We start from the raw sequence: 13,320 nt of genomic DNA, 5'->3' as shown, positions 1-13,320 counted from the left end.
AGCGAATCTAGAGAGAGGCTGAGAACTCAACACCCACCTCTAAAACATCTGACTCTCTCTCTCTCTCGCTCGCGCGCGCGCGAAGTGGAAGACGAAGGGGGAGCTCCGATGGCATCTCCCTCCAAATCTTGACCCTTATCTCTTCGTGAACTCCATGGCGTCCATCTCGGCCTGCCTCGCCATCACGGCCAGTGATCGCCGCGTCTTGCGGCCCTCCTTCTTCCGTGGGCATGCCCTTTCACTTTGCCGGAGATGGCCGGATGGCCGCCTCGGACATGCTTTACGGTTCCGGAATCGAAAGGACATTTGCCTTCCTGTCAGAGCCGGCCTCCAAGCCTCGGCCGATTTCAAGCCCGGCGCTCGCGTCGAGAGCGATAGGCTGCCTTCGGTCGTCCGCAAGCGGGCCATGGAGGCCATTGAGTCGTCCGGCGGAAGAGTGACCATCGGAGACGTTGCCAGCAGGGCCGGTCTCAAACTCGACGAAGCAGAGAGAGCACTTCAAGCGATAGCGTCTGATACTGGAGGGTTCTTAGAGGTAAATTATCTCAAGATGTCTTCCGAATGCGCTTTAGGGTTTATGTATGTGTAGGATTTCTTAAGCAGTGGAAGAATTATGAGCGCGTGACCATATTGCATTGGAGGACGTACTTGTTACTGATACTCCGTTGCCTATATGTTTCTCTTTATGTTGTGTGACTGTGACGGAGTTGATATCGCGTCCATGCGTTTGGTTCTTTGCTGGCTCCCCTCTCTTGGGCGCAGGAAGGGAGTTTGTGCATCTGCAAATCCAGAAAGAAGCGGCGTACTTCACAAATCATTGACCCCTTCCATGTTGATTAAATGACGTTGGACTTATACGGAGATCACATAGCGAGGATGTGAAAATCATTTATGGCTCCTAAGAGAGAATGATACTTAATTCCGACCTTGGAAGAAATAGAACATTTTAATGACATCATTGGTGCAAATTCTATAACTTCTGTTCTTCAAGTACAGTCTGCGATACGTTAACATATTATATATCAACTCATCAAGTGGAAGTTTCAGCAATATGTTAAGTACATATTCAATAAAACCATGAATTTTTGTATATATCTTATGTGCTCCAAATCATATTTTGTGGAACCTATGCCAGGCTTCTCACCCATGTTAAAACCTAGGTTTATGGTAAAAAAACCACCAGTTTCTCTTGTTTAGTGCATGTTTAGTAATTAGAGAAATACATACAGACCTCACTTCAACATAGTCTGATGCTAGAGCTGCAAAGAAACGATATGAATTATGTAGATGATAGTCCACACGTGAAGCGTAAAATATTTCCTAAATAACTGTCGTAAGAATCCTCTTTTATGCATACATATCATATCAATTCATGATTATCAAATATTCAGTACACAAGTAACAGAATAAAATTTTGTTAAATATTCCTAAATTTTTTTCATCTTCATTTACAGACTAAATGCAATTCTTGATTATGGCAACTAATTTTAATTAGAGATGACTTAATTCAGCAGGGCTCTCAAAGAACTGAAGTATTAGTAACAGAATAAAAGTCAGTTAGATATATTGGACGCCTTTTTTAGGGGAGGTATCTTGATAACTAAGGGTTTCGTTTCGATTCTGAACTTATTTTCTTGGTGAACTAATGCTCAAATAATATATGGTATGTCATAGAATATTATTTGGGATCTCTGTGGACATAAAAATTATTGTTTTCTTGAGATGACCGTGCACAACGGAAACAAGAAATCATCAATTCAATTGCCTTCATCCTTCAGTGATCAATGTCTTCTTTTCTGGATCACTGTTGAAAATTCAAGGTTAATGACTTATGAAAACGTTTTTTTTCCTGGTATTTGAAGTGCCAGTGCTTGTAAGCGATTTGCTGTCTACACATGAGAACAACACTAACCTGCATGCTATTTTGGTCCCCTAAGAACTTCCCAGTACTCTCATAAGTTGTATCTGGAAGCTTTAATTTTGTTTTTCCTTTTTTCCATCATTCACATACATGTCGACCAATGTCAAAACAGTCACCTTTTCATCAGTCATTATGAGTTTATAAAATTATAACATCTTAATGTGCCCCTTACCAGCATGTTCACATGTGTCATGTGCATGATGTTCCTGTAGTATAGTGCATTATCTTGTTGGAAGAGTGATAACAAGTAATAACATGTTGGTTGAGATGGTCAAGGTGGTAAAAAATCTTTCCTTTTCAATTGATATATGTCCCCTTCGTAAGAACTTTCCAGCCTCTTCATAAGTTATAACCGAAGCTTTATTCTTGTTCTTCTTTTTCTTCATAATTCATGTGCATGTTGGCGACCAACCTTCTTCCTAACTCTGTAATGTCAAGAAAGTAACCATTTCTGTCAATCCTGTTACCAGGCTGGTCACGTGTCATGTGAATGACGTTCCTGTAGCTTAACACATTATCTTGTAATAAGAGTGCTAATAAGTAATAACATGATGGTTAGATGGGGCTTGGTTGTAGAAAATCTTGCCTTTTCAGAAAATCTTGCCGTTTCAATTGATATACATCCCCTTTGTAAGAAATTTCTGGCCCCCTCGTAAGTTATAACTGGAAGCTTTGTTTTTGTTTTTCCTTCTCTATCATCACATGAATGATGATGGTCAACCTTATTTCTAACTTTATAGTGTTAAAAGTCGCCATGTCATCAGTCATTGTAACATCTTATTGTCTATATATGTTCCTGTTACCAGCATGATCACATTTGTCATGTGCATGATGCTCCTGTAGTGGCTGGTTGGCAACATTAACAGTTCGTTATTAAGAATTAACAAACTGTTATTGTGCTGTAAGAAGGGTGCTAATAAGTAATAGCATGATAGTAGAAAATCTTGCCTTTTCAATTGTTCCTTCCATATTGAAGTGCAAAACCTAGTTGTCGATATTATAGTTGATAAGTGGCGGTAAGGGGCATCATCATGCTATAGTTCGTACACTTAGAGGGATGGTCTAGGTTTTCTTTGATAATATTGGGATTGTAACTTTTAGTTTTTGGTGGCTATTTACAATTACTTGTTCATAAACTGTCCTTGCCCTTTTGGTTATCGTAAATGTTATTTATCATAAATTCATGCAAGTACAACGGGAAGCATTTTGGTCCTCATGTTCTAAGCTCAGAAATGCTTTTTCAATGACCTTGATTCATTGTGCATGTTTTCTTCATTTTTATATCAATTATTTTGTTTTCATAACCAAGCTTTCAATAACCCTGGTGGTTTTCATGGTTAAGGGGCTTTGGTTGACATAGGTCTTGTTTTACTTAGTTCATGTTAAAGTACTAACTTATTATTCTTTATAATTTTGAAAGTTTCGGTTTTGTGAAAGCAATCTCTTTCAAGATTGTGTTGACAGGTCTCTGATGAAGGTGATGTTCTTTATGTCTTCCCAAGGGATTATCGATCAAAACTTGCTGCAAAGTCTGTTAGGATGAGAGTGGAACCTCTGCTGGAGAAATCAAAGGTCTTTTTATTCTTCATACATCCAGTCTGTATCTTTTAAGCATACTGTGTCTGTTGTACCTTAATAAGATCTTATCCATGCCTTTTCAGGCTGTTGCTGAATATTTGGTTCGGGTATCATTTGGAACAGCATTAATTGTCTCGATTGTTCTTGTTTACACCACAATTATTGCCCTTGTTTCCAGTAGAAGGTATATACTATGTCTAATGCACTACCTCTTTAGTATCTAAAGTTTGGTGATCTTAGTATGCTTGAAAAACCCAAAATCTTATCTTATGGACAAGGTGCATCTTCCATTTAGTATATGTAGAAATCAGTGTTCTATTTCCAATTCACTAGTTTGGTATCCTTTTTAATGTTTATTGCTTTCTTTTTCGTTGTTGCAGTGATGACGATGGCCGTGGGAGACGAGAAAGAGGCTACAGTCCTGGTTTTGCTTTTTATTTTCGGCCATCGGATTTATTTTGGTAATAACATGACAGTTCCTTGTGGCTTGTTAGATTGTCATTTGTTGTGCTGTCTGAGAAATGAATTTCCTGAAAATAAGGCATAATAAATTGGTTTAATAGCTTGGTTATTAGTTTTATCATTTTGTAAGTTTTGTGTGTGTAGTGAAGATGTTTTTTTATGGTCCCAACTACACTTGGGATGTCTGAGAAAGTAAGCTTGTGGTTGTGATTGAAATTCAAGGAGCTGTTTTTTGATGCATCAATCATTTGGCACTTGCTTTAATGAGATTAATGATTTAATGCCAGACCTTCAGGTGAAACCTTTGTATTTGAAGTTGAGGATTCATGTATTAGTCCATTTAAAAAAAAAACCAAATTGTCATATTACCCTTCTGGTGAAGCCTTTGCATTAAAATCAAGGATTCATATGTTACTTCATGTCAGAAAAAGACAGATTGTTTTATTGCATTGGGAGTTTGTTATCTGATTGTAACACGTAAGGTGGCTAACACGCAAGACGGCCAGCTCTAGATTTGATAAACTCTCCAATTATCTCCAGAATAGATCCTTTTTTAATTTGAAAGCAAGGATTGACACTAGGGAATTTGGAAGATTTTCTATTTTACTATAGTTGGATGTAGATGCTACACTTGCTCCATTTTAGCTTTAGAAACCCAGGCCCTATCTGTATTCATGCTTCTTATTCTGGTTGTTGTGTGAGGAATAAATTCACAAGATACTAGACCACTACTCTTTCCTGAATTGTCTACTTCACATTTTCACCCCAGAGCTTCTTCAACAAATTGAGACTTTGAATAGCTCCTAGTCTTAGATGCAGTATACATTTGGTTCTTAAAACTATAATTTTCGTGGTGTTTTAGGCTAATGAAGCGTTATGAAGTAGGCAATGTCACTTCTTGGGCATGTGACATTAGGTGGACCTCTTCGTCTTGTTAGTAAACAATTTCATTTGTGATCTAGCCTGGTGAGTTTCTGTGAAGGAGGAAACCGCATTTGGATGGTCCAATCCTGGAGAAGTGTGAATGCTAAGGTTCTTCTATGTGATTCCTAATGATGGTGTGCAATGTCTTTCAGCATTATTTCCTTGGTCTGTGTAAGAGATTACCAAGGCTTTAGTTAAACAAACTTCAACTGTCTTTTCAATTTGTGTGCCTGACTTAATTCTTCTTTCTTACATTCACCCTGCTCCATCAGGGACTCAGGGTGACTCTGGAAATGTTAGACTGACTCCATAAGTTGGGTTTCTGGCAAGCCTGAATCAGTGAGTGGCGTTTAAGCTGATTTGCTTAGAAAAGGATATGGCTTTTTAATCTTGTGTACTGCCTCAAAGTTTTAAACAGTAGTATCTAAACTCCAACCTGATTACATGGAAGCCAAAAGTTTCCAGATCTATATAATTATGCTTGTGAATGCGCATATTCTCCATGAAGGGATGTGTGTGTTCATATATGTGCAACATGCTATAAAATCAATTATTCTACATCTTTGAATAACTATTTGTTGATGATGATCCTTTGCAACCTACATTGTGATGGAGATCTTATTGCCTCTTGTAAACATATTTCAGGTACTGGGATCCATATTTCTATCGGAGGCGACAGATGAGAACAGATGATGGGATGAATTTTGTTGAATCTGTAATACTGAATGGTTGAGTTGTTTTTCTGTTTGTTCTAAAAATTTTGCTGTTACGAAACTTCAATGAACTTTAAATTGCTATTGGTGTAGGTATTTTCTTTTGTTTTTGGTGATGGAGATCCTAATCAAGGGATTGAAGAAGAGAGATGGAAATTGGTAAGTTCACAACTCCAGCAGGTTTTGTTGGACAGATACAGCTGAACTAATTGTCTTGGTGCTGTCTATTAACTTATTTCCTTCTTGTGTTATTAAGTTCCACAATAATCTCTGGAACTAGAAATAATTGTTCAACTATAAGTCATTGTAGATTTGTGTTTTATTAATCTACTGAAAATTCTGGGCTGCCATCATCGGGTAAAGATACTTAATCATGCCATTGTAAGGCCTTGGCAAGCACACTTACTGTTGAAATTCAGTTACATATAGTTAGTTCGCTTTGAGGGATATATTTAGTCCAGTTGCTATATGTGTTTGAGATCACAGATGACAAGGAGACGAACTCAGCACCTGCTCTTTTGGATTATTCATGTAAAAACTTTTTAGTCGCACAATATTGTCGTGATCTTCTAACATTTTGGTTTGTGCAGGTTGTAGTCTCTTGAACATATTTTCTTGAATTTTGTGCATTTTTTTTCAAAAAATGCTTCTGAGCTTGCTACGTTAAATATTTGCTGCTTCACAGAAAGTTTTCATGGGTGAACTATTTTTGGTTTACTTCATCATTATTTATAGAACTGTATCATATCTGGCTCAGAGATTATTTGTAATTTATTGCACTGCACTTGTAGAAAAACCAGCCAACATTCTTGTCATTATCCTCCATACATAAGTGGTGAAAAGAGTGTGCACACAGTGTAAATGGTAGAAAGAGAGTGGTCACAATGTAGTTAGAGAAACTTTTATGCTGGTTACTACACCAAATTCTTTGGGTCCCCCTCTTTCCTTTTATTTTGTCCTTTGCCCATCATCTCCAAAATGAATCTCTTAAATTTTTTAATTCCTTTCAGTTTTTCTGGTAACCTTGGACACACAAGATTGGGACCAATTCATAAAGGCAATTCTTTGTTCTAGAGTGGCACTTTATTTTTTGTCTACTATTAAAGTTTTTAGCCTACCTTATTTTCATACAAATATTTGCATTTATTCGCAAATGCTGATCTTTGTTTTTTTTTTTTGGGTTTCAGCCCTAATGTATATGTGAGCATTTGTTCTGCTATTACAACTTCAATGGTTTTGGTTTTTCTCTTCTTCATGTCTATGATTTGCCTGTTGTTTGTTGTCTGGCTTGAAGGATAAGGTTCTGATGATCCATGGATATTGGTAAATGCTGCCAGATGATTCTATCTTGTTCCTAGTAAACTCAATTCCACGTGTAGTTTTCGTTTGTTTTTTTGTTTTTTTTGGGGGGGTGGGGGGGGGGGGGGTTTAACTTGATATGGCTTGTGATAATTTCTCCTTCTCTAGGATATCCCCAGTTTGAAGTTTTTCTTTCCTTGTTTGATTTAGATTGACTCAAGGAATTGACTGTTTGCGTTGGGATTTATGATGACAGATTGGTCAGTACGTATCTTCTAATGGTGGTACTGTAACAGCTGAAGAACTTGCTCCATATCTTGATGTGCTACCTGTGGAGGAAACAAAGGTATATAAGTTGGTAGGATAATGCATGAAAACAATGTTGTTTGATTTGTTTGTTCAAAGTGTGCATCAAAATTAGATTGCTTCACACTGAGATACTGGCAGACAGATTGTATTATGAGTCCTATGTTTTTCATTTGAAATTCATTTGATGCCGGAGTGATGTCTGATGGTTGTAAGCATGAGGTGATGATGGGAGGGAGGTCAACATTGGAGGGAGAGGAGATAGTTGTGGTAGGAGCACCCACAGAGAGAGAGAGAACACTGGACAGTGGACAGGGATGCTTGAGAGCACCAATCACCACCTGTGCCGGTGAGGTTTCTAATTTCTGGTCACTGCCGGTGGAAGAGGGAGTTGTGTGTGTGTGTGTGTGAGAGAGAGAGAGAGAGAGAGAGGATAAAGGTTTCTGTGAACTGGTTTCTGTTGCCATAACTGGAGAGTTCTGAGAAAGAGGGAGAGGAAGCAATAGGGGAGGAGACGGAGAAGAAATGGGGATAAAGTCCTCTAGCTTAAGTCAATAGGCACTTTTTAAATGTTAAATTAGGTCAGATTTGGACTGCATGGTATTTGACTGCATCTGATTTGCTATCTCAAGTTGAGTTGTGGGTGCTCACAAGTCTTGGTATGACTGCCCTTACTGAATTTGAACTGTCCGAGCGGGGAACTGCACCTGCACCTGCAACTCAGGTGCGGCCCTTGTCTTGGTTAATCCATGTGACTTTAGGTTAAATGAAGAATGTTGCAGTCAATTTTTTGGGTGTTTTTCTTGTCATCGACAAGAACTCATGATTTATGCTTTCACATGTTCATTTCTGCCACATACTTCATGAAAATAACAATTTCAGAGAAGTTGATCTGCTTTATTGGTTGCTGATCCTAGGTCTTTTTATGTCATTCAATTCCCAGATTGTTTATATTCTTGTTTGTCACGTATGCAGGAAGATGAATCGTTTATATTGCCTGTCCTGTTACGGTTTGATGGATATCCTGAAGTTGATGACAAGGTATTTTGGAGAATCAAGCATTTGGTCTTTGACCTTGAAGCGTTAAATGGAAACTTTTCCTTTATACTCTTTAAAATTTAAACCTTTTGTTTCAGACATTCTTTTGTTGATTTGATTTTCAGAAGTCTTTTGGTAGACACAATAAACAGTTTGGACCTCACTGATGATTTTATGAGCTGTTGTAGTTTGCTTGTTTTGTCTTTGAACTAATTGAAGGCTTTTTTAGCTATGGTAGGTCTTAGTTAGATGAGTTGGATTCTCTGTGATATTGGGCACAAGTTGATACGAGGAAAATCAATTTGGACAACATAGATACTATTTGGTGAAAATATTGGCATTTGTTAGGGGCATTGGCCTCTGTAGACAGGTGAATGTTTTATCTATTGATAGAAAAGCTGGGAAAGATTCTGTTAATGATGGAACATACATAAAACAGTGATCTAAGTACCGATCTCTGATTTTTGAATTTACCTTCTACCCTTTACTTGTTTCTGTTCCCACAAGATAAGTAAATATATTATGCAAATGTTAGATTAAGCCTTGAAGGAGCAATTTTGTACAAAAGCTTTAACCCTGCCATTGTTTACATCCTCTCCTCTCTGATCTATTTGTATAGATATCCCCTACTAGGACTTCCGGATCCACCACACATCATTCAGTAGCCTGTTATCAAATAGATGAATTTTAAGCATCAACTAAGCCAGAAATAGTACTTCACGTGAATGGTTTTTTTTGTTTGTTTACTGATATCTTCGTTATGTGTTGTTTCTGCTTTGTATCATCTTTCACATCAAGTGCCGTAAGAAACATGCCTTTGGGAATTGGTTTATTGGTGAGGTTATAGGGAATTGATTTATCATGGCATTTCAAGCCCCCTGTGATCACTAAACAACTCTACTTGAGAAGTATAAAGAATACCGCGTGTTGCTGCTGTTGGGCATGTTATTGCTCTAATTGTGTTAGAAATTATTTTAGAAGGTTAAGAATGCTATATATATATATATATATACATATATATATACTTATTTTCATTTTCATGCTTATTTTCATCTTCATTCATGTCTATTGTTACACTCTAATTCTTGGTCATGTTGTTCTCTCTGACTTATCAAAGTCATGTGCGATGAGTGTGAACATCACAAGCTTGAATTTTAAGCTGGGTATATTTTCTTTTTGCCTTCCCGGATGATTGTTATTTTCATAGTACATAGTGCAGTGAGCAATCTCAAGGTGAGTAAGAGTCACATTTTGATAGGCCTCTTTGGGAGAGACCTATCTTGGTATACTTCTCTCTTGATGAAGTGGTCCTCTTTTCACTATTTACATTTGTCGATTACGACAGTTAAGTATTTTTAGTTTATGTATAGCTGCTGTGTCCAGAAGGAAGTTCCATATATCACTCGATTTGCTTACATACTCCTTGACACAAATTCCCTTTGTTGGCAGGGTAATATTGTCTATAAATTTCCGTCATTACAAAGAACTGCCTTGTCCCAAGGGGTGGGAAGAAAGGAGTATGTTGGGAGAAGGTGGAATGAATGGGTAGGAGGAGTTGAGAAATTTTTTAAGGAGAAGAAATGGCCATTCAGGTTGGTTTTTTATATTTTTTTTATTTTGTTTAAACAGTATAGCAAACTGAATTACAAAATAATATGAGAATGAGTCTTTTCTTACTGATTGCCATGCTTGTGCATTTGTCCATACATGGTGTACTCGTGCCACCTTTAGTACTTTTGGGTGCTCTAGTTGCCGTTATGTGTTGGGCATGACATGTGAAATGCTTGTTGTATTACTGTGTATATTTTTCTTTCTTTCTTTTAATTTCATATTTTTGATTGATACGTGACTACCTCTATGCATAGTAGCAGAATGGAAGCTGTCATCAGTAGACATGTTTCTTGTCCATCATTTCAAGTTTATTTAATGTATGATATGTACTAATACTGTTCAATAACGATCTACTGTTATTATCCTTACTGAAATAGAACATATAACACTCCAAAAGGGCATTGCTCATTCTTCAGTCTTTGGTACACCGAAGTTCCAACAACTGGAAAGGAAGAGTGAGGCTCGGAAGAGACATGACCTTTACTGGAATTTTTGTTCAATTGCTTATTGAAACTGAAACAGTCGGTGGATTATATATGAGAGAAATATTCAAATAGATGCATTTAGTAATTCGCCAATTGTACTTGGTTGTCTAAGAATATAAACCAACCAATGGACTACATTGTGGGAAAGAATATAATCATAACGTTTATCCATGTTTTCAGGTTATCCATGTTTTGGGGAGACAAAAATTGTTCTTCAGTGGTTCATTATTATGTTTTCTTTTTCTGTTTATCTTATATATGACTAATATTTTTCATCTAGATGTTTGATGAAATTAATTTTGTATTGGCTACCATATATTTCAAGGAACAAGGTTTTATTCATTTTTCTGTCTATGGTGTGATATTGCAGTAAAACAGGAAAGTCAGAGAGGGCTATGGTTATTGGATTGGGTGCCCTTAACCTAGTTGGAGTCATCATTTTAAGCAGCATGTTGAAGTATGTCTTCTCACTCTCAAGAATTATTTCTATGAGTCAATACAGTATGGTTTTATTGACAGTCTGGACTTTTTTCCTTTTTCAATTGAAGGAATGTGGGAATCACGAGAGGGGGATTTATTTCATTCGTCATGGACATATTTCCACTTCTTCAGGTGAACTTCTACCTTTCTTTTGTTTGTCTTGGCTCCTTCTAAAAATTCGTACCTAGTAGTCTATTAGCATCTAGTCTATTATTAGCATCTCTTCGCTCTACTTGCACAGAGCATGATGCCCTTGGTTGGTATGCATAATGGTGTCCATGAGGGGTCTATGTATTTTCATTCTGCTGTTAGAGTTGGCGCATTTCCTTGTTTGGGGACTATAGCAGTTTGCAGCATCACAGAAGGGTTGTCTTAGCCATCACGAAAGCATCTAGAGTCAAATACCAAACTGCTGATTATTGTATCCAACCATGCATATTGATAGAGCATGTGCTTCTTAAGAGAAGTTAATCTCGAACTTACCTGTAAAAGTGCATGGGCTTGCTAGTCTGTCAATGGGGTTCGGCCAGTCTACCCCCAGCTCATGAAAGGGAATTCCAGGCCACAAACAGGCACAGGTAGTGATTCTATGCATGCATTCTGGCATGTGTCAAAGCGGTTGGTTGCATGAGAACACATGAATATGTGAAGGTCTGCTTAAAATGTTCCTACTGCCAACCGTGTATATTCTAGATTTACGTATAAAACTCCAGCTGTACACCATGCTTGTAATGTCCTAAGGTTGCATCCAGGCCCTTCCCCCTACGGTTATGTAAACTACATACTATTATGTCAAGCAATTCAATTTTAGTGCCTCCTCGGTAAAAGAGAATCCTACCACCACGCTCCAATGATGGTTGATTCCATACTGCTGAGGCTCTCATCTATCTTTGGCTATTCATTCCTCTCCTGCCTTCTCTGGGAGTATGATAGTATGCTATTATTTCTGTTCGTCCTTGACTTGATGTTTGTTTAATATGAATAGGAAAATTAATGAGTAAATTTGTTTTTTATTTATGCAGGTTTATGCAGCCTCTTTCTTTGCAATTCCGCTTTTCCGGTGGTTTTTGGTTAGAAAAACAAATGGGGAAATAGAAAAAAGAAACAAAGCAAGAGAACAGTGGGCTCGGGTACTTGAAATGCCTGACCCACCCCTCAGACAAAAGGTAACTTCATTGAATGACTGTTATTCTGGCTTATTTTTCTGCGGTTCAACTCTTCCTCATTCAAGGAACTTCTGTGTCTGATAAAGCACAATGGCAAAAAGTGAGCTAGAATGAACAGACGGTGTAAGCAAGCTAACAAATATGACCCTTGATATAAAAAAAAGGATATTGCGGCTACAAAATTTTCAATATGAGTTCGTGATGGTCAGTTTAATTCTAGTTTTCCTTTGTAGATTTAGATAAGATGGTCCTGCTCTCATTCATCTAAGTTGCAAAAGTTCGTGTTATTCAACTGGTCTTTGGTTTTTCCCAGTTTTGTTTTTGCCTCGCCTGTGATGTCTGGCTTGTGATCTTGATTTACGTTTTTGTGCATTAAACAGCTGTCCAGTGCACGGGACATGGCAAAGCGAACTGTCATTGGACGGGATCGTATCGTCTATAGTACTGAGAAGGATTTCTCCGATCAGGACTATGAAGCCAGAGATTGGGACCGCAGGTTTAGAGAATTGGAGACGTATGACCAATAGAACAATCAAATCAGGTGATTTTTATAGCCAACTAAGAAACTGTACAGCCCGATGTAATGTTTCTTACAGGAGAGATCCAGCACGAGCAGAATCACCACTCATGGTTGGAGAGGACTCAGCTCAGTTTGGGTTAATCCATTGAAAATGTAAATCGTGACCACCATAATCTGAGGAATGCTAAGTTCCACATAATTTAGACTTACACCACCTCGATTGCTAAGGTATTGTGGAAGGAGCGCTTGGTCATCAGAAGATGCATGTAATTGTTTATGTATTTAGTTATTTCCTTTCCGTCTTTGCGCAAGAGCAACTCGATGTGATTGTCGATAAACTCTTCTTTGATCAAGTCAAAATACATCGTAGAAAATTTTATAGTTAAGGCCAGCCTAAGCTCTGGCTATGGTGCCTAGGCAGTCTGCACAGAAAAGGACAGTTTTTTATTTTAAAAAATAGATTGCCTTTCAAGATAGGCTGGCACGTGGATCCAACAAATGATGCAATTTTCACATTCTTTTCCGAATTAATTTACTTTTTGGAAAGTACCTCACCTCCGAGTAGGTCAATTCGTTGTATACTTTCGTAAAATATTGACCTTGGACTTCGAAACCAACGACACTAACATGGTTGATGATGGCTTGAAAAGCTTTTTCAAAGTGGACTGTCCATAAAGAAGCGTTTTCCGGTTTTTCAATCACATTCCTACGGGTCAGACTGAAAAACCCTAAAAGGTCATAGACGGGTTGCAATTTAAAACCCGTAAAAGTTGTCTGATGCTTGTTAGCGTCTTGTAGGACTAGACGTGTTCTTGTC

General features: G+C 37.8%; 1 protein-coding gene across 2 annotated transcripts; it reads left to right on the top strand.

The window, feature by feature from the left end:
• Positions 1–12,814, top strand: LOC116266855 (uncharacterized protein At5g03900, chloroplastic). 2 transcript variants are annotated; one of them, XM_031648287.2, is made up of 13 exons: positions 1–535; positions 3,386–3,493; positions 3,583–3,683; positions 3,880–3,960; positions 5,531–5,600; positions 5,692–5,757; positions 7,154–7,243; positions 8,179–8,244; positions 9,691–9,833; positions 10,708–10,794; positions 10,886–10,949; positions 11,840–11,983; positions 12,364–12,814. In XM_031648287.2, exons 1-13 carry the CDS (start codon positions 155–157, stop codon positions 12,508–12,510), a joined length of 1,548 nt encoding a protein of 515 aa, XP_031504147.1. In that variant the 5' UTR covers positions 1–154; the 3' UTR covers positions 12,511–12,814. The 2 variants fall into 2 exon arrangements, with proteins under 2 accessions (XP_031504147.1, XP_031504148.1); XM_031648288.2 differs by having other exon boundaries at positions 395–535; positions 3,373–3,493.
• Positions 12,815–13,320: the final 506 nt, after the last annotated feature.

The sequence above is a fragment of the Nymphaea colorata genome, chromosome 13 (genome assembly GCF_008831285.2).
Source record: "Nymphaea colorata isolate Beijing-Zhang1983 chromosome 13, ASM883128v2, whole genome shotgun sequence".
NCBI lineage: Eukaryota > Viridiplantae > Streptophyta > Magnoliopsida > Nymphaeales > Nymphaeaceae > Nymphaea > Nymphaea colorata.
Note: the sequence above shows the minus strand (reverse complement) of the source record. Positions and strands in the feature narration are given on the sequence as shown.